Source organism: Mustela nigripes, chromosome 1 (genome assembly GCF_022355385.1).
Source record: "Mustela nigripes isolate SB6536 chromosome 1, MUSNIG.SB6536, whole genome shotgun sequence".
NCBI lineage: Eukaryota > Metazoa > Chordata > Mammalia > Carnivora > Mustelidae > Mustela > Mustela nigripes.
The window spans coordinates 34,729,615-34,746,351 of record NC_081557.1 but is presented as its reverse complement, the minus strand read 5'-3'; the positions used below and the strand labels follow the sequence as shown (position 1 = coordinate 34,746,351).

Sequence of the window (16,737 nt, the reverse complement as noted above, 5' to 3'; positions counted from 1 at the left end):
TTTATTTATTTATTTGAAACAGAGAGAGTGAGAAAGTACACAGAGGGAGAGTGGGAGGGAGAAGGAGACCCCCGCTGAGCAGGGAGCCCCATGTGGGACTCGATCCCAGGAACCTGAGATCATGACCCAAGCCAATCGCAGACACTTAACTATCTGAGCCCCCCAGGCACCTCTTGTTGATACATTTTTTAAAAACTGGGTTTCTATCAGGTGAAATCATGCTGAACTCCCCCTCCAGAGCTCCACCAGGGGTAACTCTGGGTGTATTTCAAAAGGAAACAATTTAGATAACTGGCTGAAACTCCCTCTCCAACCTTATCTCCTCCCTCCCCTTTGCAAACCTCAAACCTCAGCTACAAGTCAGTCCCCCTCTTGCCCTCTGACCCCACCAAGGCTGTTCACACTTCCTTCAGCTGTGAATGATTGGCGCATGCACGTGCACACTTATCTTTACTTATCTAAATCCCCCCTTCCTCCAATTTAGGGCCAGACACTTCCCCATCACAGCCAATCAATTACCAAGTCCTGTCAATTTTACCTCCCAAGTCCAGTTTTACCTCCAGAGTCCATCTGGTGTGTCTCATTTTTTCATTCTCACTCACTTGGTATAGCTCTACGCTCTTTCCCGTCTAGGTCACTGCCCAGGTTGGGGCACTGTGACTGGACAGGTCTCAGTTGAAACAGCGTCCCTTCCCAGGATGGAGAGGCCTCTTACAATCCCTAAGCCAAGTTAGAACCCTCTTTTACCAACTCCCATCGAACCCTATGTTTTTTCCACCGAGAACATTTACCACATTTGTGACCTCTTGTTTATTTATCTCCCCTACTCTACCACCTTCTCTTCACTACCACTCTACTACTTTTCACAGACAGGACATTTGTCTTGCACGCTGTTGTAACGGCAAACTCTCTGGCACAGTCCCTGACGCAATATGAGCACTTTGTAAGTATTTAATGAGTAAACCAAGTGATCACCAGCTCAGTCCACAGGAATCCTCCTTCCTCTCAATGCCTAAAGCACATTTTCCCTGCTTCAAGGATGGTCTGGTCACCCAGACCCTGCACCCACCACCTGAGACAAGCAAGCAGTCCTTATGACATCCAGAAAAGTGACCCTTGAAAAAAAGTGTTTTTCTTGGAAACTGGATGGAATGGAGATTAGCTACAGAGATATTTTGGGAGGATAAAAGAGGCTACCTTCTCAGAAGTGGCCAAGGACAAAATCTTAACAGTGAGGAAAAGGAGGGGTGTATAAGACAAGGGTGTTTAGTGATGAGAAGTCTGCATTTCTCTAGAAGCTTTTATTAAAGTTGGTAACTTCCCAAACTATGTGTTCTAATGGATTCTCCATACAGACCTTTAAAAATGACAGGCAGCCATTTCTCTAGGATGCCTTAGGAAGGGGACTGAACTCACTGACCTCCCAAGAGCTTCTAACCTTCAGGAATTCTTTAAACATGCTCATACCAAGCTGGAATGTGGAGAATCCACATTCTGGCTCTGTCTTTCCATAGCAGTTCTGTCTCAATGTAGAAGACAAGACGATCTTTACCTCCCATCCACTTTCTAATAGTACTGACACTTTCGAAGTCAGACCCCATGACCCATGGGCCAGGAGAATCCAAAGAATTTAGCAAGTAGCCAATCACTAGTGGCAAGGGTTAGCCCTGACTAAGAGATCAAGCGGGGGTGCCATACTGACTTTTTCTACTTCCAGCCATGCAACTTTGAACAAGTGACCCTACTTCTTTGAGTCTTGGTGTCTTCATCTCTAAAACAGTGATGACGGTCTACTTCTCAGGATTGTTGTGTTATATGTAAACCCCCAGCACAGAGTAAACAGGCAAGGAATATCAGTATCATCGTTATACATTTCTAGTTTTAAAAGTTCTCTAAGGTAATGATTCTAAACTGAAAATACTGTAGGAACAAAATGATGTTTGGAATTTGCTTCAGAATAATCTAGGTGGTGAGGGGGAAGGTACAGATGAAATAAAATCAGGCATATTTTTGAAATTATTAAAGATGAGAGTTGAATACACTAGACTTACTACTTTATCTTTCTCCTTTTGTATATAGGTTTGAAATTTTCCATAATAGAAAGTTTAAAAGTATAAGTACTGAGGGAGAGAAATACTATAAAAATATAAATCTTTTATTTTCAGATCATATTCGGTCTAGATGATTGAACAGAAAAATGATACGAAGGAGAGAAAAAGCCAACATCTCTATTCATTTCTCAAACAGAACTATTTATTTACTTCAAACAGAACTGTCTCAGACGAGCAGGAGGAAGCAGAGCCACTTGCATACCTTTCTCTGCCTTTGTGTTTGGGAGAAGAACATACCCTGCTTGGGCTGTAGATGCATTTTTAAATAGATAAGCCCTGGGTGGTAGAACCTACCTCTGAGCACCCCAGGGGACCTGCTGAAATCAGACTGAGGAGCAAGAAAGTCCCCACAATGGAAAAAACAAGCAGAAAGAACTCCAGGTGCCACAGCCCTCCTCCCTTCGAAGCCCTGGCCTTAGACTCTTATTCAAGGTTTCCTTGAAAGGCTGGTTCAGTTTGGTGTGATTGAAGGCCATTTCGCTCCAGATGAGTGGGTCCTCTTAGAGCACAGCTAGTGTGTTAGATGATACTTAAGGAGGGTGGGGGTCGTTCAGGGGACAGGGTGTTTGCAAGAGGCTCTGACAGTACCAGTCATGGCACAAACCTGGGTCATCTCCACACTTCCACATCTTCCCACTGAGAGAAGTCTGGAGATTGAAAAACAAAATTCTTGCATTCCACTTTGAATCGACCATCCCACTCCAAGTCCCTCTATCTGGGACAGAAAATAGTCCAACAAGCTCTGTTTTGAGCCAATGCCTTTAAGCTCCCAAACTCTGCCTGGAAAAGGAGAATATATAGAAGTACTTACTCTTCTTGAAGAATAAATTCGCTATTTTCTGGCGAAAACTGCCCACTCACAGGATGCCTGAATGCTGTGGTCTGTTGGTTATGGCTAAAGAGAAAGAAAAAGAGATAATGAATGAGAAGTCATGGGAATGGGAAGGCTTGCAGACACAACAACAGATCAGTAATGTCTGAGGACCCCTGATCAGCACAGATTCCTCCCAGGGTGAGAGAGTGGGTCTTTCTTCAAAGATGCACTTCATATGTCAAGACCCAGTTGCACTGGAAAACAAAAACTTTCAGCTCAGGTGCCCAAGCCCACCTAAGACACAGGGATTTTAATTCTAGGAAAGCCTTGGCTGCAAGAGAACATTGCATCTTCGAGAGACATTCCGTGAAGTCCTTATTCGGATAGACCAAACTCCTCAGAAGCGAGTTACTTTAAGACGGCACGAGCTAAAACAAGAATGAAGGAAAGTAGACAGCACTTTCAACAGCTTCCCAAAACCATGAACCAGGGAAAGAATTCCAAGAATTAACCACCCACCCAGAAAAACCTATCTTCTTAAAATTCTTCTCCCTACTACAAAATGCCTTCGCTTCAATGATGGGATATAAATGTATGGGCATGTCTCTGCAACATGACCTGCACAATTTCAACACTGTGGAGTTTCTATCACCCTTTTGAAGTTAGAAGGGATCAGCTTCCATGCCAAGCCAACAGACACAACCAAAGTGTGTAGGTGTTTTGTGTATTCACAAAGGCTGCCTGGTTCTTTGAAAGAAAGGAGGAGAGGGCTCTAAAGGCTGCTGGTTTGCTCAATAAATAAACTAATCTAAAGTCATTTTCTTCCCCCCTCAAAGAATATGACTTATATTAAAGTGTTTTCCCCCAATCAAAGAATCAGTCCTTTTAGAAATTTTAGAAAATATAAAAAAGAAAAAATGTCACCCAATATCTCATCACTTACATACAGATATACCTGAGTATCTTCTCCTTCCCTAGTTTTTCCCTCTACTAAAAGATTATGATTTTGCTGTATTTAGAAATCTGTCTCCTGCCCTTTTCGCATCCTAGTCACATAGACAATTTGCTGTCCTTAAGACTTCTTTATTTGAAATAGGTGAATCCATGTGTGCCCCCTCCCTCTCCTTTTTGGAAGTTCATGTTATGACACTTCATTTTTAGGAAAGACCTATATTAGTGCCTGTTTTCACTAACTGAAAGAAATCTGAAGAGGAATTTTCGCTTTCAGAAAAAAAAAGTTGAAAAGCAAAAAGCATTCAGCGTTTGTTTTGCAGGGAATCCTCACGGAGGCAAGCAGCGAGTGGCGCCCCCAAGCTCCCTACCAGAGAACAACACCAGCATCTCACCATCAAGTTGCCAGGACTTTGAAGGGCGTCTGGGAGCAGCTGTGTTTTATTTCAATTTATTTTGTGTATCTATTAACAAAATGTGTCCTAAGATATCAGAAAAGCTTAAGAGGTTATTTTGGGAGTCTGAGAGTGTTCAAAATTTTTTCCACATAAATTATAGTAATCTGATTTGCCTTACATCATTCTGTCTTACAAAATGTTTCATAGGAATGCTCTATGTCCAGATAGGTGAAACAAGTCAGAGTTTTATCCTATGGATATACATTTTTTTTGTCTATAACCACATAAAACATGTTCACTGGCCATCTGTGTGCCAGGCGCTGTTTTAGGTGCCAGAGATACAGAGTGAACAAGAAGTCCTTACTCCATTCGTGCTTATATTCTAGAAAGATTTCCATTCATCTGATGCTGGATATTTTAGATGCATTATACATCTTTTAGTACAAACTCTTCCTGCAATTCCAATTATTTCCTTGGGTTAAGCTCCCAGAGGTAGAATTATTTAATCAAAGGGCATGGTCATTTTTTAGGGCCCCTAATACAGATGGTTAAAATGCTTTCACTGTCAGAGTCAATACATCATCTCATTTTGCTAGTGTTAAAGTATTAGCCCATCTCCAAACTAAGCATGGGGCCACCCCAGAGATTAGTAGGCTTAATGAGAATAGTATAAGGTTAAAAAAGAAAAAACTCTCTTCGCGCACAAGGTTTTTCTTACTCTGCCCTGGGCCCTGGCCAGAATGTCCTGAGTTCCAGTGGCTGGGGTGAGCTGGCACTGAGTTTAGAGCAGCCTGACTGCTGATAAGCCAAATGTGAAGCAGTCCAAGCCATCAAAACCAGGTTGCTCCTTGGCCCTGTGATTGTGTACCACCACCACCACCCCCAACCTTTCATCCCTCCCAACCATTCCAGCTTCCAAATTCCCAGGTTTGAAGCAAGCCCATGGAATCTCAGGACTCCATCTGGCAGACAGCAGCCTGATTGTCACAAAAAGCAGAATTAAGGCACAAGCATCCAGATAAGGATGAGAACTGGACCCCAGTAACACCAGGTCCAGAAATCCTTGCACCATGTTCACGGGTTAGGATTTATTTACACCCAGTTTCCGCCTCTCTCTCTCTCTTTCTTTTTTTTCTTTCTTTCTTCCCAGCTCGGCATTCACCAGGGAATTACAAACTCAAAGCCTGCCTCATTTCTACCTGGAGGAAAAAAACCAAAAAGCCCTATTCATAACAGGCTTAATAATGAAGCAACAACACCATGATCCACTGTTACTTCTCAAGGACTCTACAGTCTACAAAACCTTTCCTTATGCCTCTTAGTTATTACCACCATCGACCCCCATTTTATGAATGAGGAAATGGCTCAGAGAGGTTAAGTGACTTGCTCAAGATAATATCATCAGTAAGTGATAAGACAGGAACATAAATCCTGGTCTTCTATTTCTAGATCCAATATACTTTTTGCATAATAACTTGCTGTCCCCTTTCCTTAGGAGTCTACAGGACTCAGGGGTTCCTGGCCACAACCAGAAATCCCTGAAGACAAATCATCAGAAAAACAGCATCTCATCCACTGCTACTCCCCCTCTCTCTTCCTCTGCACCTCCCTCCTTCTATTGTGCCTGAGCCAAAGTTCTAAATGACAACACATATGTGGCACTCAGTAGTCCCCAAACAACCTTTGTTCCTAATCCAAGGTCAGCTAGGAGGATCTCTGATGTACACAAAGAGGGTATCTTCTCTATGCCCAGAGCAGCAACCAGCATCCAGCAACCTCTTCATATATGCTGCATGACCTGGATAGCACTGTGACTACCTCTGGGGCAAAAAATACGTTACATGCTCATTTAAAAAAAAAAAAGTATATATATATATATATATTAATAGCCAGTTTAAAAAAAAAAAAAAGACTGTTTTTTTTAATCAGATCTGGAGGCAGCTCCCCAACCTTTCTTCCTTAATATAGATGCTGCCCTTTTTGACAAAAAATTTCCTGAATTTCCATGAAGCTTCAAGTTTGGTCATATTCATCACTATACCTGATTCTCCCAAGTATCCTCTGAGATAAGCAGGGCTGAAATTTTTACTCCCACATTACACATAAAGAAACTGATGATCTGGGTTCCATGATGTTAATGGAACACGAAACTAAGGGGGGGGAAAGGACTCATACGCTGAGAAAAGAGATAAACCAGAATAATACCTCCTGAATACAAAGGCCTTACAAAAGGATCATTTCTGATCAAGCTTGCCCAGCACACAGAGCTTCTGGTTCAGCCCTTTTTTGAGTAAAAGAAGTGTTAGGTATTGGGTTATTTAATTCGGTCTTCCCAAACCCCCAGTATGGCAGGCTGTGTTTCATCACACCAGACCACAGGTGAGGAAAGTGAGACCCGGGAAGGGTAGATGACTTGCCCACAATGACAGTCGACTTCTGCATTCCTGCACACCACCACCCTTCTGGTCTCCTTCTCCTAACTGCAAGCTCACCCTCACCAAACAAAGGCTGTATAGTAAATGCAGGACCCCACACCCGTTTGGAGATTGCGAAGTCTTCCAGCTTTACCTGCTGTCCCTGACCTCAGGCCAAAAGCCCCCACCCTGCTCCATTTCCTGATTTTCTAAAATCCATGAAGAATCTCATGTCCTATCATCCTGTCTCAAGACACATTTAGCAGGCACAGACAAATCCCCTGAAATACCTGTTCTTAAACCTGAATTGCTACCTTGCCTCTTGGGAGTGATGGAGATGGCCCGGCTGGGAGCCAGGTGGCCAGTTTCAAGGGAACACAGAAACGTTCTTTCCTCCATACAAGGGCTTCTGTTTCTTTTCAGACTACTAGAAAGTAACTTGGCAAGTGAAATAAAACACAAGCTAGGCTTTATTTTCAGATCCTGCCCTTCCTCCTAGAAACACCCCCCACTAAGTCGAATGTCAGCTGGTCTCACCTGGGAGAGGACTAAGGCACACAAAAGGTTACAGGGAAGGATTACCCCCTGAAGGCGGGCCACACATACCCATCCACATAAATAAGCACGTCTTCACAAGCCCAGGGCCTGGAAGGACTTGGGTCAGGCCCTAAAGAGGTCCAACAGCAAACAGAAGAGATTTCACAAGGCAGAGTTAGGACCAGGGAGCCGTGGAAACCAATTTGAGCTCAATATAAAGAGGAGCACACGTACAACCACTGACAGGACTAGTCGAGACGTAAACGAGTCCTACAGTTTCTTTCAGCATTTCTGCAAGATTAATTTTCCATTCATACAGAGTTTGACCATAATGTGAGCAGCGAGATTCTGGTCGGTTAAACATAAGGGTTCCAATTACTTAGCCTGGCAATTCCTTTGGGCATAGCAAGAAGCTCTGGAGTTACGTGAACGGTGCCCACGAGTGGAGGTCAGAGCACCCTGATAAATCTGGTTTTCCGATGGCGGTGGTATTGGTATGCTGAGTGTGGGACAAACCCGCACAGTCAGCAAGAGCTCTTATCTGGCCCAGCTATAAAGAGAACAGCTTAAAATGTAAGAAGAGGATCCAGCTTGAAAGTCTAAGGAGGGACTCTATCAAGGCTCTTCTCATTGGTATGCCTGGCAGCATCTGCCCCTCTGGCTCCTCAGGCTCCCCAGTTGGCTCCCCTAATGCAGCAAGACTGTCACCTTGCAGGCCTGATGCCACGTTCAGCTCTGCCTCCAGGCTTGTTAAGGCACTGACTGTTTGAATCCCAGTGTCTCAAGAAAACCAAGGACTGTGGGTAACCTAATAATGCTTCTACTTGGGTCCCCAAATTAGTCACCGAAACTCCAAGAGCAGAAGAAATTGCCTCCCTATTTCCTTCAGTTCCTACTTGGGCCACAGAGTAAAAAGGTGGCACTCAAAGGCTGAAGTAGCATCTTTACCTTCCCTCAACACTTCCAACTTCCTTTTATTTTATTTAACACTTTTATAAAACGGCTTGTTTAGTACAAAGTGTCACTGTTGTTCATGTGGCATTTCCTAAAGGGACTGAGAATCTTACTGAAATGGTCTTTAGAGCTTGCACTATTTTGGAAATGTCAAGATTTTCAACAACTCCTTGCACATGGGCATTCCTCTGTCAGGCTCTTCTTCAGAAATCATCGGAATTGGGCCTTGATGAGCCAACATAGGGTCCCCATCCTCTCTTCTCAAGTGAAAGCCATCAACACTGCACACTAGCCAGCCTCCTTCAGTGTCTGCCCTGAGCCCCGGCATCAGAAGACCTGGGTTCAAACCGAGCACGCCATCTCACCTCACTGAGCCTTGGTGCTTCCATTTGCAAACAGGGAATAGTGATAATATCCTTCCCAAGAGTTGTGAGGATACTCACACAACGCCTGGCACACTGAAGGTACTGAGTTGATGTTTGCTGAACCTGACCATGCACCTTGACCATTGCAATGAGTACTAGTAATCCACATTTTAACAGGGCAGAAACAAAATAAGCCTCCTCCCCCAACTCCGACCAAACCCAGTATTTCCTTCCACAGGTTTCTCTGTTTCCATTAACAGCATCACAACCCAGCAACCTGGGAGTCGCTCTCCATTCCCTGCTCCACAGTAACTTCCTCACACACTACTATTAGCAAGCCCAGGTGCCTCTATCTCCAAGACATCTCTGAATGCACCCCTTTCTCTCTAGTCCTATAGCCAGCACCAATCATCTCTAGCTAAGATAGTACAACAGCCTAACTGCTCTCTCCCTGGCCTCTGTACAACCCACTCTCCTCATGGGAAGCCTGATGGGTCTCTTCAAATGGAAATTAAATCAAGTCACATTCCTCCTTTAAACCCCGCAACAGCTCCACAGCACAGAGTAAAATTCAAGCGCTTGGCTCTAGGAGACTTGACCCCTGACCACCTACATCACCTTCTTGTACAATAAACATTTTCTCTCCTTCTCCATCCCTCCCCAGCCACCCTGGCCTCCTTTCTGCTCCTTGAAGACTAAGCTATTTCCAACTTAACAACCTCTGTACCAGCTAGCCTTTCCACCTGGAAGCTCTTTCTCTCATACTCGCATAACTGGCTCTTTATCACTCACCTTGGCACAACTATCACCACCTCAGAGCCCTGCCCAACCACCCACAGAAGTAGGCTCCCAGTCACTTCATATCATGTCACCCTATTTTCACTATTACTGTCATTTCTCTGACTCATGTGTTCTGACTGTTGTCAGTCTTCCTAATAGGTATATTCCAGGAGAGCATGGAGCTTGCCTGTCTCTTCACTGCCCTTGTCGGCTTATACCAGTGTCTGGCACGGTTACATTTGCTGAATGAATGAATGAAAAACAACTAAAGAGGCTTCTACCTTAAAGTGAGGCCACGAGTCTAAATACACTAGCTAACCCCTACAGAGGTCTGGGCAAAAGTACCAAAGAGACAAGAATCTAAAAGGTCGTAAGTCATCAGAGGGCAGTGGCTTCCCTTCTTAGTGACAAAAGAAAGAAGGATGAGACACCAACATGCCAAGAACGCTTCATTCTCGGCTCTCTCCCAACTGTGTTACAATATAATTTGGAGAAATCTGCCCTCCCCTGAACACCCCCCCCCCAACAAAGGAGGGTAATACACTCAACACAGAGAATCAAAGAATGGAATGTAAACACCCGAGAGGAAATGACTGCGTGATTAAAAACACATGGGAGGGGAACACAAACATCACCTGTATCTCCCTTTTGTGAACTGGAGAGTATTTGCTACGAAACCTACAATTTGGTGACTGATTATATGCTCTCTCCTATATTGCTCTCTGCTTACTTCATGTGTGTTTGTTCTCCTCCCCCGCCCCCTCCATCAAGAGCCCAAGTTCCTGGAGGGCTGGGAACCATCATTCACTTATTTCTCATGGATCTCCTGCAGCACAGAACAGTAATACCTAGGGAGCAGGTGTTTGAACTCCTTCATCTCAACAGCCTGAGCACAAGCACACATCACTTTCAGGTGCATAACCCACCTCATTTCCTGATCACTGCAGCCCAACCTGTCAAGACTCCCCCAGAGAGAGTGGGGGAGAGAGGGGTCGGCAGGCCTGATAAAGGCTCCTACGTGCAGTGGAGACACTGACCAGCCCCGAGGAGCATGGCACAAACCAAAGAACGGCCTTCCCCACTCCCACGCGGTCCACACCTGGCTTTCACTCACACATCCAATTAAGCAGAGACACTGAAATCCAGCCAAACCCCAGACCTGCTACCTAAACGGACAGTCAGTCCCTGCTCTCCTCACCTGAAGGCATTAAAAGGGCAGAGCCTGGCACAGACAGAACTGGGCATAAAGCAGTCACAGAATTAACTGAGCAACCTCAAAGCTCACATATCTTGCAAAGAGAGCTGTGCTTTCTAAACTCTGGATTCCACAGACTCAAGTCTGCTAGCGTGATTTGAAAAGCTCTACATTTCATCAGGTGCTCCAGATGTTTTCAGATCCACTCAGCGGCCAACTCATTTCATAAATTAGCTCTCCTGACCCACTAACCCAAGTATAAGACCTGCCTTCTTCCTGAGCTCCCACATGGGGCCCTTAAGAGTCCTATGTGGTTAATAGGGAGTTTTAATTTTGACTTTACAAGACCTCAAGAACCATGAAAAGATTAAAACCAAGCTCCTGACAGAATGAGGAAAGCAAACCCAGATAGCCTCCTGCTCCTTTTTTTTTTTCTTTCTTTCTTTCTTTTTTTTTTTTTTGAAGAAGAATGTTGGCAGAGAATCAAAGTACTAGGAGCCAAGATACAGCGTTGTCACTACCAGGTCCACACCCCCAGCAAATACTCAGCCTCTCGGGGTCTTAGGTTCTCTCATGCATCCAATGTAGAGGCCACATGAAGCCTGCCAAGCATGAACCCCAGCATGTTGTTCAGAGTCAGGACAACTGCAGCTCAAACCCCAGCTCTGCCGCACACTTGGCGGTGCACGACCTTGAATGAGTGACTGACCTTTCTGAGTGCTGGATTCTCTATCTGCCAAACGAGAAGACAATCCCAACCTTGCAGATTGTTTTGAAGAGTACTAATAATGGGCCTGGCCTGTAGCACTGCACGTTTAAGTGCTTGTTAGAGTCTTCTTTTGCTAGCCCGGAAACTCCCCACGGATAGAGCTGTTTTGCCTTTTTCCGTACTGCAAGTGCCAGTATGATTAGCCTGCCATAGGGCAGCGGCTCAAGAACACATTTTCTCCCTTTTGAATTAAGGCACTCTATCCAGCCTCCTGTTTAAACTTCTATTTAAGGAACTTGCCTGCCAGAAAAAGTCCTTTAAGATCAGTAGGCGCCTGCCTTCAGCCCCACTTCTGTCCCCCACTGGGTCAGTCCTCAAACGTTCAGAAAGCACAGCCCAAGAAAAACGGCCTCCCCAGCGAGCAGTGCTGAGTCAGGGATGCGCACGCTACAGAAGTTTTCAAACTTCTCAGGAAACATTTTCAACCTCAGAGAGTAGCCGGTTCTATGCTACTGTTTAGTAAGCCAGGTTCCAGAGTAAAATGAGAAGGATGGACCAAGTGACATTGTAGGGATCTTTCAACAATCACGTCCTGAGACACTGGGGTTCATCTCTGACTCCTGGCAGAGCCACGGACTGAGCCGGAACAACACTACAACATAACTGAAACACAAAGGAATGAGGCAGAACACTGTCTCCCTGATCTCACTTGCCAACAGAGAATCCTTTGTAATGACATCAGGGAGGTGTACTTAATGATACTTTCGTCCTATTTATTCTCAGTTAAATTGGACTGTTTTTGGTTGGCACTCCCAACCAAGCCATCGAACCCCCCCCTTCAGTCCATTATCTGACTTTCATGAATCAGAATACACCACAGTGAACGGAGTCCCTGTGAAGACCGGACAGGACTAACCTGCTCTCCCCAGCTCGCCGGGAAAGGTGGCACACGCACTCACTCTCTCCTTGAGCTCCATGTTCAGAAGGACTGTGTCTTCTTCCCCAGCCTTGGCCTTATGAAAACCTGGGTTCTGGTCACACAGGGAAGGAGGGCCTAGCTGCCTGCAAGAGGTGAGGCAGAGGCTCCCCGCCCGCCTACTCTGAATTTCGGTTCTCCGGCAGCTGCTTCCGAAGGTGTTACAAATGCAGCCGCCACTTGCTCCTACTCATTCATTCTCCCTCTTCCCCAACCCCCACGCAAAAACTGGCAACGAGGCAGGAACACAGCTCCAGCTCTGAGTCACCGCCCCGCTGTGGCCGAGCCGAGCACCGGCTGGTGGTAAACAGCGAGGCAGACACTTCACGTCTCTGGACTCCGCCGTTCTCCTTGGAGACTATGGGGCTCGCCACCCCTCGGGAAGCAGGACATAGGAAACACCTCCGTTTATGGGCTCTGGAGTCTGAAGGATTTGCTCCTTCAGTTTTGCTGGACTACCTCTGTGGCTGAAATAAGCCCTAAAAAGGAGACTTTAATGGGAAGGTAATGGCTCCTTTATCACTCTGTCCCACAGGCAGGGCAGGGAGGGGCCTGAGCAGTCCCAAGCCACCATCCCCACTCCCCCAGGGAAAGGTAGAGGAGTCTTTTGTCGCTGCTTAGGATGGCTCAGGTCCTCTTAGCATAGGCTGAACCATGTGGCTCTCCCTCTCAGAACAGGCCTGGAGAGGAGAAGGGAGAGGAATCAGAAAGGGAAATACAGGCATTGAAGTGCCTTTACTGCCACCGCCGCAGATCAGTACTGTGGCTCTTTACTGCCATCTAAGTAGGTCTGCAGGTCCTGATGGAGGGGACCACTTGAAATGTAGGCTCCACCGGACAAGGACTTCTGTTTTCACAGCTATGTTCCAGTGCGTACACAGTGCCTGGCACAGAGTAGGTGCTCAACAGATATTTGTGTAATGAAAAGAAACATACAAGGGATTTTCTTCTGAGTCTGCTTGGGATGACAGTTTTACTAAAACTTGTATTCATTGCCAGCATTTTTTCCCCTTTTAGAAATCTCCTTAGCCTTCGTAACTCCTACCACAGCCTTCAGTGAGTGCTCTGTGAATCCTGAAATACAGAGATGGTTTACCTGAAGCTCAAGCATTAGCACCCCTCATTCCAAAATCCCTTGTAAGGTCCTGGAAAGGGTTCTAGTGCTGTACTCCCAGGCCTTCTGCCATTTCATATGATTTTAAAGAAGACCTCCTAAATTGCACGAACGTCAAGGCCCACAAACTGTAGATATGCCACAGTGGAACGAAATATTAAATGACTCCCGAGCCATCCTGATACATCACCCTAACAAGGGCATCTGGCTTGACAAAACTTGTTTTAACTACACACAAGATATGCCCTAGCCCAGAGACACATCCTAATCAATCAGAAGCCAATTGCTGTAAAGACTGGAGTAGGTTAAACCACACAGACGCTACTCAAGCAACATCTACCTAGCCCTACTATGTACTTAGCACTCTGAGCGCTTTGAGGTAAAGCAATGATTAGAACCTATTATCCCGGGGCGCCTGGGTGGCTCAGTGGGTTAAGCCGCTGCCTTTGGCTCAGGTCATGATCTCAGGGTCCTGGGATCGAGTCCCGCGTCGGGCTCTCTGCTCAGCAGGGAGCCTGCTTCCTCCTCTCTCTCTCTGCCTGCCTCTCTGCCTACTTGTAATCTCTCTGTCAAATAAATAAATAAAATCTTAAAAAAAAAAAAAAAAAAAAAAAGAACCTATTATCCCCAATGAAAAGGAGCTTACAGTCCAACAGCATAGACTGATATGGTCATAAATAGATACAAATAAGTATATATTTCATATACTAAACATAAATAATATAGATACGTAACTACAGGTCAGACTGGGTACCATAATATGAAAGTAAAGGATGGCACATCTATTTGCAAGGTATCAACCTGCCAGGTATAACAACTGAGAAGGTAAATCATACTATCTCCATTTTGCACAGAGGATATTGGAGCCCAGAGGGATCAAGTGCATCCCACGACCACATAACCAGGAAGTGGCAAGGTCAAAATCCAAGCTCCAAACTCCCTGACTCCAAAGGACGGGCCCGTTCTGAAGTGACTACACTTCAGTCAATGGCCAGTCGCTCTACATAACCTCCAAAATGTCTGGAGAGACATGCTGGCTTCAGAGGAACAGGAACCACACCAGGCAACAACAGAGGTGGGCAAGCTTCCAAGGCCCACACTCTTGGGAGTGGAGGAACAGGAAGTGCCATGAGCTTATTCATCGGGTGTATAGGTATAAACCCTGTTCATCAGGCAACACCCTAGCAGGGATCAGTGACAGCTACCTGGGAGCCAGAAGAAGCCACATGAGAGGCTCCTGCCCTATGGCCCTGCCTACAAGCTCCCTCGTCCTTGCTGCCAGACGGATTGTGCTGGAGTACAGCAAACATTCCATTGCCCCCTGCTATACAACACCCTCCTTCACTACTAAAGCCCCTACCCAGAGCTCCTGCCAAATGTAATTTTTCCCCAGTCCCCACAACACCTGCTTTCCTACCACCAGGCTCTGGCTGCTGTCATCCTCTTTCCTAATGCATTCTGCCCAACCATCAAGGCCCCCACTCCTTCCAACAGTCCTTCCTAATCACTCCGGGCCACGCTGCTTCCATCCTTCCTCAACACTGTCATACATCCCAACGACTCTTTCCATTTTACCTTCCCAAAATTACTCTGTAGGGGGGGGGGGGGGGGGAGCAGAAGTTCCCATTCCTGCGTCCAATTCAGTGTCAATATCAGAAGCAACACCTTTACCGGTTTCTTAAGTATCCTTTATTTTTTGCTTTTATGAACATTTTACGCATTTTTAAAATTTTACCTATATTTCTTTTTAGAAAAAAAAATTAAACAAATAGAATGAAATTGTACATATTTATTCTATAATGTGCCTTTTACTTTGCGTATCTTGGATTCCCCCATGTCCATATGCAAGGATGAACATAACAATCTCTCCACATCACAGCTTCCTTAGGACCCCTACAACAGATCAGACCAGACCAACCTACAGCCAGAGGTGACCTGGGAGGCCATCCAAAACATCAATCTGCCCCACACACCTAACAGAGCTTTGAAATTGATGACATGCAAACCAATTTGTCCCCAACATGAGTTTTATTTGAGCCACACAGAGTTTTTTGACTGAGCCAAAGTTTAAAAGCAGGAACATTTCATATAAAAATCTAGCATGCTTTGGAAAAAAACAAAACTGGGGCAATGCTGGGTGCCTGTGAGAGGCGAAATGGCCCTTCACGTCCACTGCGGTCCCCATCACTCCCTACCAATTCCCAGTGCTGAGGGTGTACACCTAGTGCTACTTATCATCACACCTGTATTTCTAATTTTCCTACAGGACAGCAATTTCTTTATACCCATATCTCAACCAGAATGGGGGAAACCCAAGATAAACAGAGTAGCCCAAGTATTCCAAAAACAAATTGGAAAGCATAAATACAGTCTGCTTTTTTGTTATCCACTAAGCCTCTACAGACATGGAGTTTGCAACCCCATTTTGTACTACCACTACTGATTCTAGAGAAGACCTTTCTTTTAGAAAGAAGCTCTATTTTAAAGAATAAAAATTTCTTGTATAAGAGGAAGAACTAAAAGAAAAGATGGCCAAAATAGGGCACCTGGGTGGCTCAGTAGGTTGAGTGTCTGCCTTCAGCTCAGGTCAGGATCTCAGGGTCCAGGGATGGAGCCCTGCATTAGGCTGCCTGCTCAGTGGCGAGTCTGCTTCTTCCTCTCATTCTCCAATCTCTCTTGCTCTCACTCTCTCTCTCATAAATAAATAAATAAATAAAAGTCTTAAGAAGAAGAAGAAGGCGACGGAGGAGGAGGAGGGGAAGGAGGTAGCAAAAATAGGCCACAAAATGTCCTTCTCACAAAAAACATTCTTAGAAGAATCTTCCTGACAATAATGGCAAATGAACTCATCCTTAGCCTTCCCTGAAGAGACTCCTGAAAAGGTAAGACCCCAGACACTCAGCAGACTGTTTCTTCCACAAAATGAAAAACGCAGAGAGGCACTGCCAACAACCCTAAAGAATCCAAAGGGAGGCCTCAGTGACTGCAGCCCATTAGGGACACCCAAAAGGCCACTGAAAACAGGTAGGGGCTCCTGTAACAGAAAAGCATCTGACCAAGTACTGCCTAGGCCAAGATCACAGACCTCCCTCAACCCCCAAAAATGCACATTCTGTTGTGGTATTTAGAGCACAAGCCCTGGAGTCCAGTCCTCCACAGCCACCTACTTCACAGAAAAGGAAACTGCTCCAGAAACCAACTCTTTTTTTTAAATTTTTTATAAACATATATTTTTATCCCCAGGGGTACAGGTCTGTGAATCGCCAGGTTTACACTCTTCACAGCACTCACCATAGCACATACCCTCCCCAATGTCCATAACCCAACCCCCTCTCCCAACCCCCCTCCCCCCAGCAACCCTCAGTTTGTTTTGTGAGATTAAGAGTCACTTATGGTTTGTCTCCCTCCCAATCCCATCT

General features: G+C 45.4%; 1 protein-coding gene across 10 annotated transcripts in view; it reads right to left on the bottom strand.

Annotated features, from left to right (window-relative positions):
* Positions 1 to 16,737, bottom strand: part of PLEKHA7 (pleckstrin homology domain containing A7) — a 213,076-nt gene that overhangs the window by 85,674 nt on the left and 110,665 nt on the right. For 9 of the 10 annotated variants that reach the window (XM_059407719.1, XM_059407733.1, XM_059407747.1 and 6 more), the window contains one exon: positions 2,923 to 3,006. In XM_059407719.1, coding sequence (XP_059263702.1) covers positions 2,923 to 3,006 — 84 coding nt within the window. Of the gene's footprint in view, positions 1 to 2,922; positions 3,007 to 12,144; positions 12,218 to 16,737 lie in introns of those variants that run through there. The other variant, XM_059407757.1, reaches the window with a different exon arrangement.